Source organism: Lampetra fluviatilis, chromosome 11, assembly GCF_964198595.1.
Source record: "Lampetra fluviatilis chromosome 11, kcLamFluv1.1, whole genome shotgun sequence".
NCBI classification, from domain to species: domain Eukaryota; kingdom Metazoa; phylum Chordata; class Hyperoartia; order Petromyzontiformes; family Petromyzontidae; genus Lampetra; species Lampetra fluviatilis.
Genome location: NC_136285.1, coordinates 9334995 through 9353289, shown reverse-complemented (window position 1 = coordinate 9353289; position 18295 = coordinate 9334995). Strand labels below are relative to the sequence as shown.

The window sequence follows — 18295 nt, the reverse complement described above, 5'->3', positions numbered from 1 at the left end:
TTGGTAAACGATCCCTGCGATAGAGCTGAATACAATTCTGCATCCCATAATTGTATGCGTGTGATCATCTTTCAACGATTATTGGTTCTGTCCATATCATCTTGTATGCGTTTACCAATAATCAGGTGCGTGTGGTGTGTAATTTGTATCCAAATGGAATTGATAAAAGTGAAAATGGCCGACAGTGATGGGTCTCGATCATTGGAGTCTGAGGACCCCCCCCCGAGTTAGGTAATGTTATGAATGCCACAATGTTAACGACCTTGTATAAGTTTTAAAACATTCAACCGTTTTCTTTCACTTCCAGGAACCATCGCCAATCATCAGCATGAAAATATCTATAAAAAGGGTAAGCATTCAAATCATACTTATCAATTGCTTTCAACTTCAACTCTCGAATATTTTTTCTAATATATATTGTGTGATGTTAATAATACATTACTTTTTGCATGAATTATTTCATAAATCGAGAGACAATTGCAAGGACTCAACATTACAAATCTGCTTCGATTCCTCTTACATACATTCAATTCCATCTATATAAATCAATCAATGTTTGTGTTACATAAAGTCCCATTGAGACACTTAACCAGCGAATTTTCGAGGATCCGTGGTGCATCAGCATAGAACAACGTCAAAGTGATCCGTAAGAAGGAAGAGGCCACAATGGAAGGGAACGCGTCAGATGGTGCAGGCAGGAATGGTGCTTAGAGAACACACATTAACAATATTTACTAAATAACGGGCATATTGTACCAGAAACAAGGACAGGGTAATGAATTGTTGGAGGAGTTGTGCACTCGGCGAAGCGAACGTGTCTGTTACGTTAGCCATACATTTACCATCTCTCACCATCTGTTATCAACTCTTGACTGCATTCCAAACAAATTTTTGTTTAATTCACCATCGTGTTATATCACTCTATAAAGAACCCCAAATATATAGGAATTAAATAACCGTCCCATCCAATGGTTCACGAAAAAATCTAAAATATGTTGGGGGGTATGATTATAATTCCAAATTATTGTAAGTACATACACACACCGACATTCCATTAAATTCATCAGTTCAATTACTATGCATGGGTGCACAGCTGACACGTGTAAGAGCTCATTCTAGCTAAAACCTGGGGGGATTGGGAAGCATCTTGTGAATAATAATCATTTATAAGCGTTCTGCTCGGCTGAAAGCTATTTTCCTTAACGAGAGCAAACACTACCAACACCAATAGTCTGAATCTCAATTACCACATTTGTTTGTGCACATTCACTGTGCAAAATTAAAACTCCGCATTGAATGTGTGCGCTTCTGTTACCAAGAGATATGGCTTTCATTGGGGTGCCGTACATAAAGGACTATGTTCGCATCTAGGATAAAAAAATACAGCCCCTAGCCAATTTTCCCAATTGCAGGTGACAAAAGCATCGCCACATATGCCACCAAAAATCTAATGAAAAGAGACATTCGTCAATGTGCGAATCGGAACCGAAATCCGCACAGAAAGTAAAAATAAAATACGTTTAAACAGACACCTCTTTCAATACGGTATTCAAATAAAAGTATGGTATTTGTCAGTGGGCACAGAGTGACAGCTTGGAAAAGTACCAAAGGATGGATGTGTTTAGAAATGTTGACATTATAAAAAAAAACTTTTAAAAATTCGAAACCGTCAATTTGAGACCGCGTTTACCTGTAATCTGACTGCTTAAAGGGCAGGTCTGGCGAATTGCTTGACAATGAAGGATTTTACTGAACAATGGAAGCATTCTTCCTGCAGTGGTGAATGCTAAGCAGCTGTCCAACAATGATGTAAAGTTTTTTTTTATTTTACGCTGCATCTGCTGTTGGGGAATAAATTAAAACTATCAGTAATCACAATGCCAAATAACAACACACTTGGCACCTTGCTTGCTATGTTCGACTTCTCACGTGTATTTCTCTCATATTATTTGGGTCTTTCGGTAAAGCCACGTAGATAGGTTCAAAGAAAATAACAAAAAATAATAAATAAAAAACTACGACATTTCGATCGCAACACAAGCGTTCGTCATCATCTTCCTGATGACAAACGCTTGTGTTGCGATTAAAACGTTGTAGTTTTTTTATTATTATTTTTGTTATTTTCTTTGAACCTATCTACGTGATTTTACCAAAAGACCCAAAGGATATGAATTCCTGCAGTCACGAAAGCTTTAAGTCAACATTTATTTTTCTCCTTCGTCTCTCTTATACGAGAAGCATGTTGTCCCGGTGGCCTGTAGAAGAACAGTGTTGTACATTTGAAAGTTCATGACAATGATTAGGATTGTCTTGAGAACACACTAAGTCATAATTAATAATGTGTTCTCCTCATCATCACCAGCCATGATCAATCCACTGCTGTATGAAGGCCTTCCCAGGCAGCTGCCACCTTTTATGCCTGAGGCGCTATATTAAATATATAAAATAAAGATGATCCCGTGATACAATTCATAATCCACTTAGCCTCCTGCAGACGAGCCGAATTCATCGCTCAATCTCCTCGGTGGACCACCTCTTGGACACGTTCCATTCTTTGGCTGTCACTCCATCATTCTTTGGCCATCAGCCATCGTCCCTTTCTGGTGATGCATCTTTCCCCAAGCCCCGCTCACACTTCCCTTTCACGGTTTCAGTTCCATTGCGGATCAACGCAACGCAAAAAAAAATGCCAGTCTCATACAAATGAAATCGTTTTTTTTTGTTATCAAAAATATATTCACAAACATCATCGCCGGGTGTTTTTTTGTTTGTCGTGCAGCACCAGCTGTACGTGGGCTCTCGCACGGGGCTGGCTCAGCTCTCCCTGCATCGCTGCGAGGTGTACGGGAAGGCGTGCGCCGAGTGCTGCCTGGCACGTGACCCCTACTGTGCTTGGGACGGTGCCACCTGCTCCCGCTACCTGCCCAAGAGGTGACACTTCGGCACCAGCTCCGGCAGCGAGACTCGGCGAAATCTTCCCCGGGGGGGGGGAATTACTGAAAGCAAACCCAGGAAAGCTCTTACCGAGTCTCAAGAGTCATCTTTAAAGGGGCCCTCGTGAGTTGGATTGTTTGGCCCGTTCCATTAATGAGCGTTTTGGCTTCGTGGTGGGAGGAAACTGGAGGACTCAGGAGAAACCCCTCAATAGTAAAAATGGAATTACGTGCAAAGCTCTGCACAGATTGCTACAGGAAAGCATTGCCCGTGTGTCCCTTCAAGTTCAAGTTTATTTATTAGGTATAGCCCTGTGAGCCATTCGGCTCTTGAATCGGGTGCAACTGCAACAAACAAAAAACAAAAACAAACAAAAAACATCTTAAAGTGAATATGTGACTAAGTGCAAACAGAAAATCCAAAAAAAGACCGCAAAATATTGCAGAAAAAAACACCGTACACCAACGCTGTGTGCAAAAATCCCAGGCTCAAACCGGGTTAGCTTCTAAGATCTGACGAGAACTTGAGAGATTATGTCTCGAATTTGCATGTTGCTCAATGCTTTAAACACAATATTTGTAGGCCCTATATTATGAGCACAGGATCGCACTTTTAATTTCAGGGGTGGATTTATTGAAACACAGACTACGATTAGGATGATGTGTTCATTAAAAACATTGTTGAGCCTCAACCATGAACCAACTATTTATTTTGCGTGCCTTTATAGAACTGCTCTTAAGAGGCATGCCAACTCCCCCTTACGATAATAGCCATTACAAACCATGAACCCTAACATAAACACAATACAATTGTATTTCAACACAATCAGAATTTACAATGGGCAAATTTTGGCATCGGTTCACAGTATCTTTACAATTCGCCTCAGCCCCTCCGTGTGTAAATATTAGTTGCTTTAAACGAGTTTTTTTAATACGTACAGATAAATCGTGATGACCTCCAAAAGCTGTGAATCTCGTTGTCTCGACTTGTCATACAACATCCTTTCAAAAAAAAGGGGAGGGGAGGGAGAGGATGGAGAGATGCTTATCCATGGTTTGTCCGTGGCACTCTCTGTGCACGCAGCAACAGGCGGTCCAGACGACAGGATGTCCGCCACGGGGATCCGAACGAGCAGTGCCGGGACCTCAAAGATAGTAAGTCGGCTTCACATCGTCATCATGTCTCGGTATTTTAAACAGATAGGCGTTGAAGGTCGACGCCGCTGTGGTGAAAAATGGTTAAAACGCACTGGGACGTTGCAATCCAGAGGTCGCCCGTTCTTATTTTGAGTGTCCGGCATGGCATTTGACACGACGGTGCAAGTTTCTTAAAATTCCCCACCAAGTTGAAGGTAAATGGACACATCACAGCGAGTCGTACGTGAGGAGATTAAGTGTGGGCTCTTCCACTTTGTCGATTCTTTTTTAAATCCTTTATATTAAGTTCACTTGCTTGCTTGCGCACTTGCTTGCTTGCGCGCTTACGACCGTGCAAATCTTTCGGTCGTTTTTTAACTCACTTCCCGTGATCCAATCGAGCTGACATTTTGCACACAGACTCGTTGTGCGTGACAATTAATTTTCGTGAAAATTTTTTTCCAAAATTTTACACTTTTTAGGAAAAAAAAATGAGATTTAATTACCAATTGCTTAATGGTGGCAGGCATTCATCTGACCCATAGGTGGCAGCCATCTCAAGCCAGAGGATGAGAGGACTCTAGCCGCCACGCATATAAAGGATTTATAGTGAAAAACTTTGTTTTTACGGGTTACATTTTTTTCTGGCCACCCTGAAAGAGTAGGCCAAATGCCCACTTAGAATCTCTACAGACATAACTCTAGCAGGGGTCCACTTCCGCCAGCGGTGGTGCAAGCAAGCAAATGCAGCGCTGCACCTTTGCCTTTCTTTACCTTTTATTTTAGAGGTCACTTGACGGAAGAGTTGGGTGAAGGTGGCACAGCGCGCTACGGTGGGTTTAGCATGCTGCGCTATGAACCCAGCGACCTGGGTTGAATTTCTCCACCACTGGTAACATCAGCGGGGAGTGAAATATGAACCAATCATGGGCACCCCCTCCAATGCCGGCATAGTGAAATATTGTCAGATAGCCTCCGTGACCAACATGGCGGGCATAGGCGTTCATCCTAGATTGGATTGATTCATGGCAGTAAATAATTATACATACAAAAAACACATATGCAGTACATATATTTAAACATTAATTGCGTATATTAACACATTAATTACAGCCATTATCCAAGCAACAAGATATTTGAAAAAGGTTAAATGTGTAGCACACGGATAGTTATGCGAAATGTATATTTAAACTTCTGGATTAAATATTATACAAAAAGGTTATTATGCAATGTTAATGCAATTGATTATTAATAAAGCATGATACGTACATAATTGCACGTATGATTGTAAGCAAACAAGAATGTTCCAAAACGCCAGACATCATGATCTGCTCAGTCTCTGGCGTGGCAGTGTCGAGTGAGATACATCAAGCCAGTCACTTACCTCAAGGAGGGCTTTGAGCATGTTCAGAAATAAACATAGCTCTACACCAGGGGCAGTGGCATTTCTCATAGCATTGTTTATCAAATTGTGTATTGTTTTACATTTTAACAGTATTCAATTCCATTGTGGCGCAGCAGGGAAAAATCTCGGAAATAAAAATAGATTCGGTCTAAAATGTCACTTTGCTGTTCCATTTAGTGCAAATTATTCTAGTGAATAAGCAAAATGTTAACTATGCCAGGGTTAAAACAATAAAACAGTGATAATTATTACAGATATAAACGTATGGCCTGGACAAAGCATTCCATGTAATGCAGTTATCTGCTTTGCAGTCTTCCACCCACTGGAGTGAGACGCATAACATCTTGGCATCATGTCGTGTGACAATTGAGATTTAAATGTAGGAAAATTGTACTTTTACTCTCCATCACAAAATCGCAAATGTTTTGATTTACATTACCTTAAAAATTAATTATCTAGAGAAATGTTCGTTCCTTTACATGTGTAGCTAGCTTCAGCATTGGCAGTGTGTATTACAGTTAGCACTGCAATCGTGTTTTTTTTTCTGGAGTACAATTCCAGTAAAAAAAACTAAATGCAACCACATTGCAAAACGCTGTTTTGAGATCATAGGGAAGAGGATGGAATGCTTCTGCGTCTGAAACGCTCTTCCTTCCGATATTCGGGAGTGGCTGGAGCTGTGCACTTTTAAATCCAGATTGAAAACTCATCTCTTTAGAACTGTTCTTTGTGTCGAGTTCGTTGTCCTTCCACCGCACCTCCAACTAGCATTGGTTGGCTACGTACGATGCAAATTTCTATTTAAAGCTTTCGTGACTGCAGGGATTCATCTTCTTGGTTCTTTCAGTAAAGTCACGTAGAAGAGAAATAATCAAATAATAAAAATAAAATACAATTCTCACGACGTTTCGGCCACAACGCAAGCAGCCGTCCTCACGGCTGCTTGCATTGTGGCCGAAACGTCGTGAGAATTGTATTTTATTATGTTTTATTTTTATTATTTTATTATTTCCCTTCTACGTGAAAGAACCAAGAAGATAGTACGATGCATTTGTTCAAAATAAGTTCAACATGCGTACATACACAACAACTGCAGGGATGCACCTTCACCTTTAAGTCATTTACATACACACTTCGTAGCTTCGGGAAATGAAATACTCATTCTCATAACTGGAGCCACATGCATGGTCACAGATGAACAGCAGTGGCACAGTTCCCGGCATTTGGAAATCTTCGTGAAGAATGGAACTTGCCGCGTGTGTATCTGCGCCGTTTCTCAAATCTACAGCTGTTTACAAGACCATCCAGCCACAGTGAAGACAAACGTCCAGCTGCAGGCCACCTTGATTTATGTTTGTTAGTCAAATTGTGGTTGTGAAGCTTACCAGACAGCATCCTCCTCCACTGTAAATAGCCAATCGCTCCACTTTCAAGGTCTTTGTATAATAATTTTTTTTTTGTTACCGATTTTAATACAAAGAAAAAGGGGTGTGTTTATTCTTTTGATGTTTTCCAACAAGTCTGGAACATGACAATTTACAGAATTGACATTTGTATTGGCGGCTTAAGGAAATTGGATACATGTTCAATGGACTAAATGCAAAAATACCAATACCTGCATTTAGACACTTTTTACCAACTTGTTTCAGAAATCAGGGGAGTTTAGCGGGAAAAGTAATTTCTCATTTGATATTCCTTGTTCAAAAATCAATCGAATGATTATAACATCATATCTGTTTCACTGCCAAGGGATATTCGAAAATGTTACGTATTTGCTTGGGCATATGGGATTGGACACATTTTTTTTTAACCGTGTAATTGTAAGGCACCCTAGACCTGTACAAGATGTAAACCCTTTTTTTATTAACTTAAATTGCCCAAATAAAATCATACCGCATTAATTAACAAAAATTTACGAAGGTGAAATATTGTTTTGCATTTGTTAGTCTTTCATTTTTGACGTTTTTGCAACTATTGTGGTGATAAACATAGGCACAGTAAATATAAGTGTGTATCTTAGAATGTCATCATACAGCGTGGGTCCAAACATTTTTTTCACGAATTAACAATTTATACACAAAGCTACAAAAAAACTGACCAACTTCCATTTAAACATCTAAACCGAGTGGTGAACCCACGTACACCGCCACGATCGACGGATATTTCACAACAAAGTAGTCTCCGATTATGTCACGACTAACCGCACAACATTCCCCCCACCTCCTCTAGGGTCAAACGTGGTCCACACCGAAGAGAAGATCATATTTGGAATGGAACACAACTCCACCTTCCTGGAGTGCTCGCCAAAGTCACACCAGGCCTCCGTGGTCTGGTTTATACAACACAGCAAGGACGAGCAGCAGGAGGAGGTACCCGTTGTGTACACGTCCCTGTTGACTTTTGCTAGTCTAGCGGCTGACCAACGGCCAACCTTTGAACCCGCGGGTGACAATTGGAGGAATTATGGCGACTCGTCTAATCCTTTGTTGATGTTCTCAGGAGGTTTCGTTTTTAGCGTGTATCCTTGAGAGCGCGCGTGTATACGCTTGGGATAAATGCTTTACAGATGAAAGGCGGTTACTTGTGCCTGAGCGTCTGCGCAAATTATGCACCGTTGCAGTGAGGATTCATGTTCAATAAGTTCACATGTGTATATGCTTAAAGCTTTTTTTGGGTTTCTACAAAGAAATGTATGGACAAAACAATGTACTCGATGCGAGTGCTGTCGGCAAGCATTGGTTAATGCTGACATGGCACAGACCTGCCTAGGTGTCCCAACAGCACTTCGTTTGGATTTCTACAGACTCTAAATGCGAGTGAATCTCAAGACGCTGTACAAAAATCAGAATGTGGGTCATCTCTCCGGCGATAGTGGTGTACACAATTTAAAATACACAACTCATTTCAGGCACAATGGACCTACAGGCTATCTCGAGATAATATGATTACTTACATTCTCTATGACTTCACTCATGATTATTTAGGTTCATATATTTGCCACTCGTGTTTTCCATAGCTGAGAATCAAACCCAGATTTATGGGATTGCAGTACCATCCAATACTAGTGTCATCACTCCATACACAGGATATATAAATACAGCAATTACCCCGCTAACATAGCCTGCTGTAGGCATTGCTGTTAGCGAGCACCTATAAAGACCATACATGGTTCAAGAACATGTGGTGGGGCAAGAACTATGCCCAGTCCCCTTTGTCTTCCCAATGCTGATGTTTACAGAACACAACAGGTACTCATTTAAGGCTGAATCCACCTAGGGGATGCCCCAATCCAATTTAGATAATCGTCATTGTTGTTGGCGGCTGTGAGCAGCAACACAATATCGGGTGGCAGGGTTTGTAGTGCGGCGCGCTAGCCACTCACTACCGCCACACATTCTATAAACGAAACTGGAAATTCACCAATAACATGGTTAAATTGCAATTCACCGCTTACTGGACCGCAGACCAGAGCAATTTATGCTTCCTGAACTTCGAGGATTTTTCCACGGTCACGTGTATTTAGAAATGCTTCGAGATTTAAAGTTGAACAATTGTAACCTCTGTCTAACTTCAACGACGCGAATTATTATTTGATGTATTGAATGGTAATGCCTAGCTAGTTAATTGCCTATGGTCAATGCAGAATGATGTTGGGGGGGGGGGATTATTGAGACCTACATCATTGTCACTGTCTACAATCCTACCTTAACACTCATTTTATCCACGCTCAAGGACATGCCCAATACAACGGCTTATTGGGTTGCATCCGTTTCATAATCTGTGCACGTGCCACGACCGAGACTTACTCATCACGTGCTACAAAGGCTCAAAGGCTGCCGGCAGTGAAATTAAACTCTGTTGCATTGATGTTGTTCCAAGCTGCACTGGCAATAATGGAACAACCGTAATTATGGCTCAGGCCATGAATACGCATGAGCACATGTACATTATTGATTCTACCAATACGTACACATATATACAAAGATGTCCCGTATAGCCTTTAACAGACTGTTGGGGCAAGTTCTGGTCGCGAGCACCTATGAATGCCGGCACGGTACACGAGGGGGTGGGTGGCCAGCACCACGCCCGACCGCCTTTGTATCCCCAGTGGCGATGTTTACACACCGCACCAGGTACTCATTTAAGCCTGAGTCGACCTAGGGGAGGCCCAGGACCGGTTCAGATAATCGTCACTAGTGTTGGCTGTGAGCGGGAATCGAACCCGGGTCGCTAGGTTCATAGCGCAGCGCGCTAACCGCTACACGACCGCTCCCCACCATATTATTATACATACATATATACACACACACACATATATACACTCTTTTGTCAATCCAGCGGTGAATGAGGACCTCCACATTGTGCGGGCCATGAAGTGAGCGATATTAATCAAACGCTGGTTCAGTGAAGGTTGGTGAAGTGGGGGGTGGGGGGGGACATTTCCAGGTAGCATAGGAGTAGAGTACAACCGTGGATTTTGCTGCACTGGCCTCTGCTGGCAACCACTTTTCCCCACAGCCTCCAGAAATCTGCTGCATATCGTCCTCACCCATACAAGCACTATCCAGACTCAAATCCCTGCTTAGCCTATTCGATCTGATGCGATCAGGCACATTCCGGATGATTTAGTCACACGCTGTAATATGCATAGCTTTTAGAACAGCTTGGTTGTTAGAGCACCTAGGGACTCCCAATCATGAGACCATGAGCTGATGTCCTCTCTCCAGGGTCAGTAAAATGATTGCCACCTGTTGAATACCACATATGTATGTAGAACTTCTTTCGCACCATACGTAGACAGCCATGCTGGGCAGTAACATTATTAAGCTTTGGGGAAAACTGGTCCCAGCCGTAAGAATGTATAATGTCCACCACTTGCTTCGGACCACCAACAGAGATGAAAATCATCCAATGGTCGATTGCCCATCAGGTGTACCCATGCATTTGACTACTTACGGTGCGGCTGTCAATACGGAGATGTACACTGGTCGAGTGCATTGAAGGCGTCAACTAAAAAAAAATCTCCATCAGGGACAGCTGGTAAATCGATTCCACATTTAAACCTCTGCAATTTAAAATGTCCCTCAAGGGTCCTTTATTGCCCAAGGAGTAAATACTGAATAAACTGTTGCAATTATTCTTTCCACCACAGTCCTAATATCCGTTTCGCATGACAGCCCCGTCCACAAACCCATGTTCCGGTGTTCTTCATTGCAAAGCGCGCGAGCCACTGATGGCCTTTAGTGTGGCCCCCGACATGCGGCCCCCGACAATACGCACACAAATGTGAATACACCCCTCATCATGCCGTCATCCCCCAATGGTTTCAAATGTGTGGCGGGCCCTCACATCACTGAGGTCTTCTCGGCAAAAGTATCCGCCACCGCCACCCCCGCCCCCCGCCATCTGAATATTAGCGAAGAACACTGCCGTAGACAGAACGCGTGAACACCGCACGGCCGCTTGCGTTCCAGATCAAGACGGACAGCCGGATCGTGAAGCTGGAGCGCGGGCTGCTCATCCGCCGCCTGCACCGCAAGGACGCGGGGCTGTACCTGTGCGTGGCACGCGAGAACACCTTCGCACAGACTGTGGCGCGGCTCAGCCTGCGCGTCATCAACGCGGAGCGTGCCGACGGGGCCCTGGCACGGAGCGACGACGTCGACGACGCTGGCGACCTGCCGGCCTCCGTCACTGACCTCAGGCAGCACTACAAAGGTGGGAGGCCGAGCTACTCGCAGCCACCCGATCAACATCGCATTGTCGCGGGACCCTTTTTGGCAATATCACAGCCACGAAGGTTGTCTCTGGTGTGGGCCAATCAGTTTCAGAGACAACGCATGTGTTAGAGTTATGTTTGTATGTTTAACACGAGTACGTCTCGTTAATAATGTAGACCGGATTCCTTGCAAAAGGTATTGTTTGAACATCCTAACACCTGTTTTATTGCCAGAAAGGGTAAAGCCTATTCTTATTTGTCAACATCACATTGTAGGACTTCGAACACTAAAAATATATATATACACAAAACCTATCTTTATCTCTGGATGAGCATGGTTGGCTATGTATCGTGTGAAAAAGATCAACATACATACATAAATAGCATGGTAAAATAAAAAAATGCTAGTTTGGGCTTTTATATTACTGTCTTAATATTAGATCACTCATTTGAGTAACAAATGGCAACTTTGGTGGGAAAAATATCCACACTCACATATTGAAACGTTTAAAAAGGCTATATTTGTATATCAATCACTTGAACCATCTGGGCATAATAACCACGGTGTTCCACAAAGGCTATTTGTCAACAAATAAATAAACAAACACCTTCGTATGGAAACTGCCGGCAATTAATGTGACACAGGTTCCATTGTGTTTGCCTTCTCACCAAATGTGTTTCCGCTCGGAGGAATTCTAAATGTAAAAAAAAACTCCCGAAATTTCCACACAGCGTGACGACTAACAAATGTTTGTGAACTGTGAAACGCGGTTCACAATGGAACGTTGATGGCAGATCATCGTTTCATTGAGTTAACAGCAAACCCCACTCATACGGTGACTGATTGCAACATTTGCCCATGACCACATCACAAAGTTCAAAGTTCATTTATTAGGTATAGCCCTGTGAGCCATTCGGCTCTTGAATCGGGTGCAATCGCAACAAACAAGTAAACCCGTAAAAACAAAGTTTTTCACTATAAATCCTTTATATGCGTGGCATCTGGGCGGCTAGAGTCCTCTCGTCCTCTGGCAGCATTAAACAATTGGTAATGAAATATTTTTAAAAAATTCCCTAAACAGTGTAAAATTTTGAAAAGAAAATTTCACGAAAATGCATTGTCACGCACAACGAGTCTGTGTGCAAAATGTCAGCTCGATTGGATCACGGGAAGTGGGTTAAAACACGACCTAAAGATTTGCACGGTCCTAAGCAAGCAAGCGAACTTAATATAAAGGATTTTAAAAAACATGAACAAGAAAACATCTTAAAGTGACTATGTGCAAACAGAAAATCCAAGAAAAGACAGCAAAATATTGCAGAAAAATCACCGTACACCAATGTGCCCGAATGTGCCCTTAGTTAATCGGATTACAGAAGTGAAGCAGGGAAGCAGGGTTGAATCTGGTTAGTACTTGGATGGGTGACCACCAGGGCTTGTCAGCTGTTGTAGGTGGGGGACTGCAAGGTGGCCAGGCAGTGTGCTGCATGCGATGTTTTTCAGTCACTCTGTTTTCCACCCACATGAAGCCAAACGCTCATTCGATGTTATTGGTCCAACATCCCACTGCCTGACCCTCCTTAGAAACGGTATTGAGACTCATTTGGGGCATACGTGGGTAAATAATTAGTATTTTTCTTCATTAAAAGCATTCTGCTTGGTGTAATGGCTAACACATTGGACTTTTAATCCAGAGGTCACCAAGATAATTCTACTCATGTGGCAGTTGAAACAATGGAGCAAGTTTCTTAACCCCCCCCCGCCCACCTCTATCCACCCAGCAGGAAACTGGAACACACCACAGTTAGTCTATCGGCAAGTCGCATGTGATAAGCCATAGCGTGGGTACTCCCATCTCTTCAAAGATATCTGACGAATAGGCCGGATACCCCCTCGAGCAGGGCTCGCCTCTCGAGCCGCACGCGGCTCTTTAAGGACGGTTTCGTGACATTTATTAAAAGGACCACCGTCTCGTATTCACACATTTCGACTCCTGAAACGTTACGTTTTTAAATCCTTTATATTAAGTTCACTTGCTTGCTTGCTTGCGCACTTACGACCGTGCAAATCTTTCGGTCGTTTTTTAACCCAATTCCCGCGATCCAATCGAGCTGACATTTTGCACACAGACTCGTTGTGCGTGACAATTTTTTTTCGTGAATTTTTTTTTACACTTTTTAGGAATTTTTTTTGTTATATTTAATTACCAATTCCTTAATGGTGGCAGGCAATCATCTGACCCATAGGTGGCAGCCATCTCAAGCCAGAGGACGAGAGGACTCTAGCCGCCACGCATATAAAGGATTAATAGTGAAAAACTTTGTTTTTACGGGTTAATTTTTTTTTATACCTAATTTGAAAATCATCGCTCTTGTTATTTTGGTTGCCGACCCCTGCTCAAGGAGGGAGCTCCCTCGAGCTGCCTCGACCAGGGAGCTCCCTTCCAGCAGCAGCAGCGGCACGAGCAAACAGAAGCGCAGCGCTGCTCCTTTACCCACCAGCGCTCACCGCGACCCGCGTGTGCCCTGCAGAGTTCGCACAGCTGCGCCACGGCCTGCCGCCGCTGGAGGAATACTGCGAGAGGCTCTGGCAGAGGGAGCAGCGACCGCCGGGGAGGCCGCACCGTCCCACCCACAAGTGGAAGCACACCCTGGAGCTGCGCAAAAGCCGCAACCGGCGCCACCCCGATGCCCCGCTCGCCTCCCTCCAGCCAGGCCTCGTGGCGCGGCCGCACACGCAGCGTCCGGCCAGCTAAAGCATGGGCGCGGCATTCACCACCACCACCACCACGTAGGGAATGGCACAGTAATCCGGCAAGCTCAGCGCAGATGCCCCACGATCCTACCGTGCTGACCAGGGTTAGCCCCTAATCCAGCTTGCTTATCGTGGCTGGACCTTAAATCATCACAATTGCCAGGTGCAAACCCAGCATGCTGAATAGGGAGTTGCCCTGCCTACTACCGTAGGTAATGGAAGTTTAAGAATTAAGGGGGCACGGGGGTGTGTTTTAAAGGTATGTTTTTTTTTCTTTACGGTTAGAAAAACATCCTGTAGAGAAGGGGCCAGGGGAATGCCACGGTAGGAACGGTGGGGGCACAAGGTCACGTGTTCACATCTTTTCTGAACAATGGTACAAAGCTCACAAATGCACACGGACCAAGCTTGCATTATATTGATATGATTTGAATGTGTATATATAAACAGTGTAAATATTAAAATTCCAGATCCCACAGAAAACATGACACTGTTCAAGCACAATGAACTGTTGTTGAATGGCAATTATTATGTTGATAGAATAAATTATCACCACCAGGGCTAGCTATGGATTCGTGGAGCTATTTTATATTTGTTATGTTTAGTTTTATAAATATATTTAATGTGTATAGCAATTTTAAACAAGCAACCGTAATATGTAACCGTAGCTCTGAATGAAGCCTGCTGCCAAAGAGTTTCTATTCCCAAAGAAAATCAACAAGAGTTGCCTGCATGTGTAAAATTCTACGCAACACTGAATATTTCCATAGATTTTAACGTTAGTAACGTACAGCGTGTTGATATTCTGTTTACTCGCAACACCAGTGTTTCACCATGCATTCTGGATTTTTAGCGGACGCAGACAATCATTTCGGAATACAATTTTGTCACCAATTATTGAGAGATGTGGCCAGGTGGTCTATGTGGCCACCTCCTACACCAGTGGAAAATGAAAAGAAGATCCAGGTTTGCGATTTGCATACGCCGAAGCCGAACCTTGAACCACATTGTCCGAGGCACTGCCCACTTCGACAGGTCACATCAGCATCACAGACATCTACAACCCACAACATCACTCTTGCAGCCACTACATGGCTCAACTGCCTAGACATTAACATAAAACCAAATACTGGTCACCACTCTCCACCATGCGCAGGAGGACGACGACCTTATTAAAAGAAAACAACAAGTAGTATGAAGATTAATTTTTCTACATAAAAGAAAAATACGATTCTACTACTTGGAGAAAATATACATTTCACCAACTCGGACAAACATTTTGAAAACTCGTTTGAATCATTTTTGAGCAGGTGTATTAAAATGGAGGTGCCTCATTATATTCATAGTACACTGTATTGTGTCAACCTAACTTTTAGACTTGAAATGTTAAGACTGCATACAAATGTATCGGTTTAATCTGTGTATTTGTAGTTAGCCGATTACTGAAATCAAAGGTGTTCATATTTTTTACATGTTATATTAAAATGCAGAAAAGCATTTGAATTCAGTACTTCAAAAAGCTGCAGCATAAAATGTAATATTTCAGCAGCTTTCTATGTTCTACCCGGAGCAAAACGTTCAGATAAAAAACTTGTCACAGCAAGTTCTACCAGATTTCAAATACATTATAATATGAAAGAGATCAACGCTGTTTAAATTAGACTATAATATAATCATTTATGTTACAAATTCGCCTTGAAAAACCCTTGTGAACAAGGGTTGCATCTCATTGAATGCAGCATGCCTGCAATGTTTGATCTTTATATCGTTCAGTGTCATTAAAGCTTGTAACGTGTAAATTGCATATATTTTAAGGGCCTGAATGCTGTTCTCTTCATTTTTAACTATACAACAAAATATAGAACTTTTATGCATAAAGTAAGTTATACTAAAATGTGGGCATGTCATTCGTAGATTTGAGGCAAACGAAGTACTGATGAGTTTCATTGCATTAATAAATTATTTTTTACAAACAAACAATTGTCTGGTATAATTTGTACTGCCACATATCCATGTGTATAACAAAAATGTATGTGTTCGTGCACTTTCTGTATGGCTGTAGCAATTTTACTATTCATCTCGAACCGCAATAATGTCGTTCAGCAGTTCGCAAAGAATGCAACCGATTTACCGCAAGAGGTTTCCGTTGCTGCTCTGTATAGCGCTCTGACCGCGTGTTTTACGCGGCACGATGTCTGACGTTTTGCCCAATTTCATTCAGTTTCTGAAATAACTCTCACCACGTGCAACGATAAACGTCTAACATCATGCCAAACGCCACGAGGTACAACCCCCAAAATCCCATCGGAGAGAAAGTCAACCGATCTGTTCAATTTCCCTTGCAGTATTTACGTACAGATTTTTCCAAACATAACAGCAGTCGCATACCATATCAATGTACGTTTCCGAGTACCTATGCACAACTAATTAAGTGTAAAACTCCCACCAAAAATGTTAGCTAAGGAAAGAGGGCGTCGGCCCTGGGGTGGGACGTGGGAACAGAATTTGCCATAGCGCCAGACATACAACACCCACACATTAGCTACCGGCCGAGTTAATTCTGGTCCTGCTTGCTTCGGAATGTCTGCAGTGTTTTAAAATGCTCCCGTGCAGTCAACCCTTTGATTTCAGAAGCTGTTTGTTTGCCAACGTTCCTTTTAAATAAACCGATCGTAAGCATTCATTTCCAGGTCAAACCCCACAGTGGAGGGGGCGGGCAGCATTCAAGAAAAACACTAATCCTGGAAACAACAGGTCACAGATGAATAGGCAGAGGATGGCTTCACAATACCATGCACATAGTTAAAAACCCAACCACAATTGTCTTGCTGAAATATAAATGGTATGTTATTAAAATGAAGAATGCTAATGGTTTTTTTGTTTATTTAAGGTTGGCCTTAACCCCACCCCCCCAAAACCACCCCCACAAAAAAAACTTCAAGAAATATAAACGTCCAAAACGAAACGACTTTTCAAATAAACTGTGAACATTTCAATAATGAGCCGTGAAATACTTTTTTGTTGCCGTTGCTGGATCCGTGTCAGTCTTACAGCACCGTCATCCAGCCATGCTGACGCACTAATAGCCCAAAGACAGGGAAAGGTCAAGAATGAGATGCCATGGGGAGGAGAGTGGAAATCCGATGCCACACACCGAGGCCGCTCTGGGACATCCGAAAGCACACGCAGTTGGGGCTGCCAAGGAACTGCCAATAATTCTCTCTTGGGCTTGAACTACTAGAGAATCGCGCAAACGCTCCAGTCGTTACCATTCGAATTTGTGATGGGGCAGAACAATAACTCGCACAGAAAGCAAAACCGTCCATCAAAATGTGAATTTTCACTCTTGACCTCATCGCTTATTAAATGGAAATGTATGCCTGTAAACATTTGATTTGTGGATCTTAATGGAGTTATGCCAGAAGATAATGTCATATACGCGTTAAAAAATATAACGAAAACAATCTCCTGACAGCAGTGCAGATGACAGCAATTAAATACAATTTAACGTAGATAGGTCAGTCACCATACACTAAAAAAATAAGAGAAACACTATGAAGAGCTTGCCTACTCTCAGTAAGTGCATGTGGAATGCAAGTAATTGAATCTGAAAACCTGCTAAAGCCCATTCCAATCGTGTGCATTCTTTTGTCTAACTTATATAGCCGTCTTGCGCTAATCCACTACTCCAGTGTCATTTAATGCTCGCTATTGTGTATCCTTAGGATGTGCTGAATAATGGTAGATTGCTGTTTCAACTGGCGCCAGTTAAGAGACATCCTTTTTTGCTATGGCTCTTATGGATCACACATGTTTCAGTGCAACTTTGCATCGTATAACAATCCATACGGATCCGAGGAGCAAACGTGTTTCCTCTTCCTCCTATCCCATCATTGCTTATTTTCGTATTTAAAATGATTAGCCGACTTGCAATTTATCGCAATTACAACATTTGCAAGGACTTCCTGAACGGCCTGGGAATTGTTTTTTGGTATTGTAAATGGGACAAATCTTAGTCTGATCTCGTTAGCAGATGGAGTGCATTTTAACCATGAGAAAATGAGAGCTCATTCCTCCATCAGGCAGCTGTCACACGGAAAACTACAAACTAGACACTTTTCTCATTCATGTTTAAAACGGGACCCGCCCAATAATACAAATACATTTGCCCTATTACGTTACTCACCATGTGCTTTATCTTCTTTTCGGGTAAAAGCCGTACAAAAAAACCCCGTGGCATTTCTCAAGAGATTGCCATTCCCCACGCAACATTGCTGATTGACATTACAACAGAGCAAGCACCATTTTTATTGCCTTTAAAAACACATCCATTTGTAATGCAATGG

At 42.6% G+C, this 18295-nt stretch overlaps 1 protein-coding gene across 2 annotated transcripts in view; it reads left to right on the top strand.

Moving 5' to 3' along the window:
• LOC144934782 (semaphorin-3D-like) overlaps positions 1–15929 on the top strand; it is a 44274-nt gene extending 28345 nt beyond the window's left edge. Inside the window, exons 14-19 of one of the 2 annotated variants that reach the window (XM_078860924.1) lie at positions 308–349; positions 2780–2931; positions 4024–4088; positions 7705–7844; positions 10950–11193; positions 13727–15929. In XM_078860924.1, the coding sequence (XP_078717050.1) occupies positions 308–349; positions 2780–2931; positions 4024–4088; positions 7705–7844; positions 10950–11193; positions 13727–13950 (867 nt within the window). In that variant the 3' untranslated portion in view covers positions 13951–15929. Of the gene's footprint in view, positions 1–307; positions 350–2779; positions 2932–4017; positions 4089–7704; positions 7845–10949; positions 11194–13726 lie in introns of both variants that reach the window. The other variant, XM_078860923.1, reaches the window with a different exon arrangement.
• The last annotated feature ends 2366 nt before the right edge of the window (positions 15930–18295 follow it).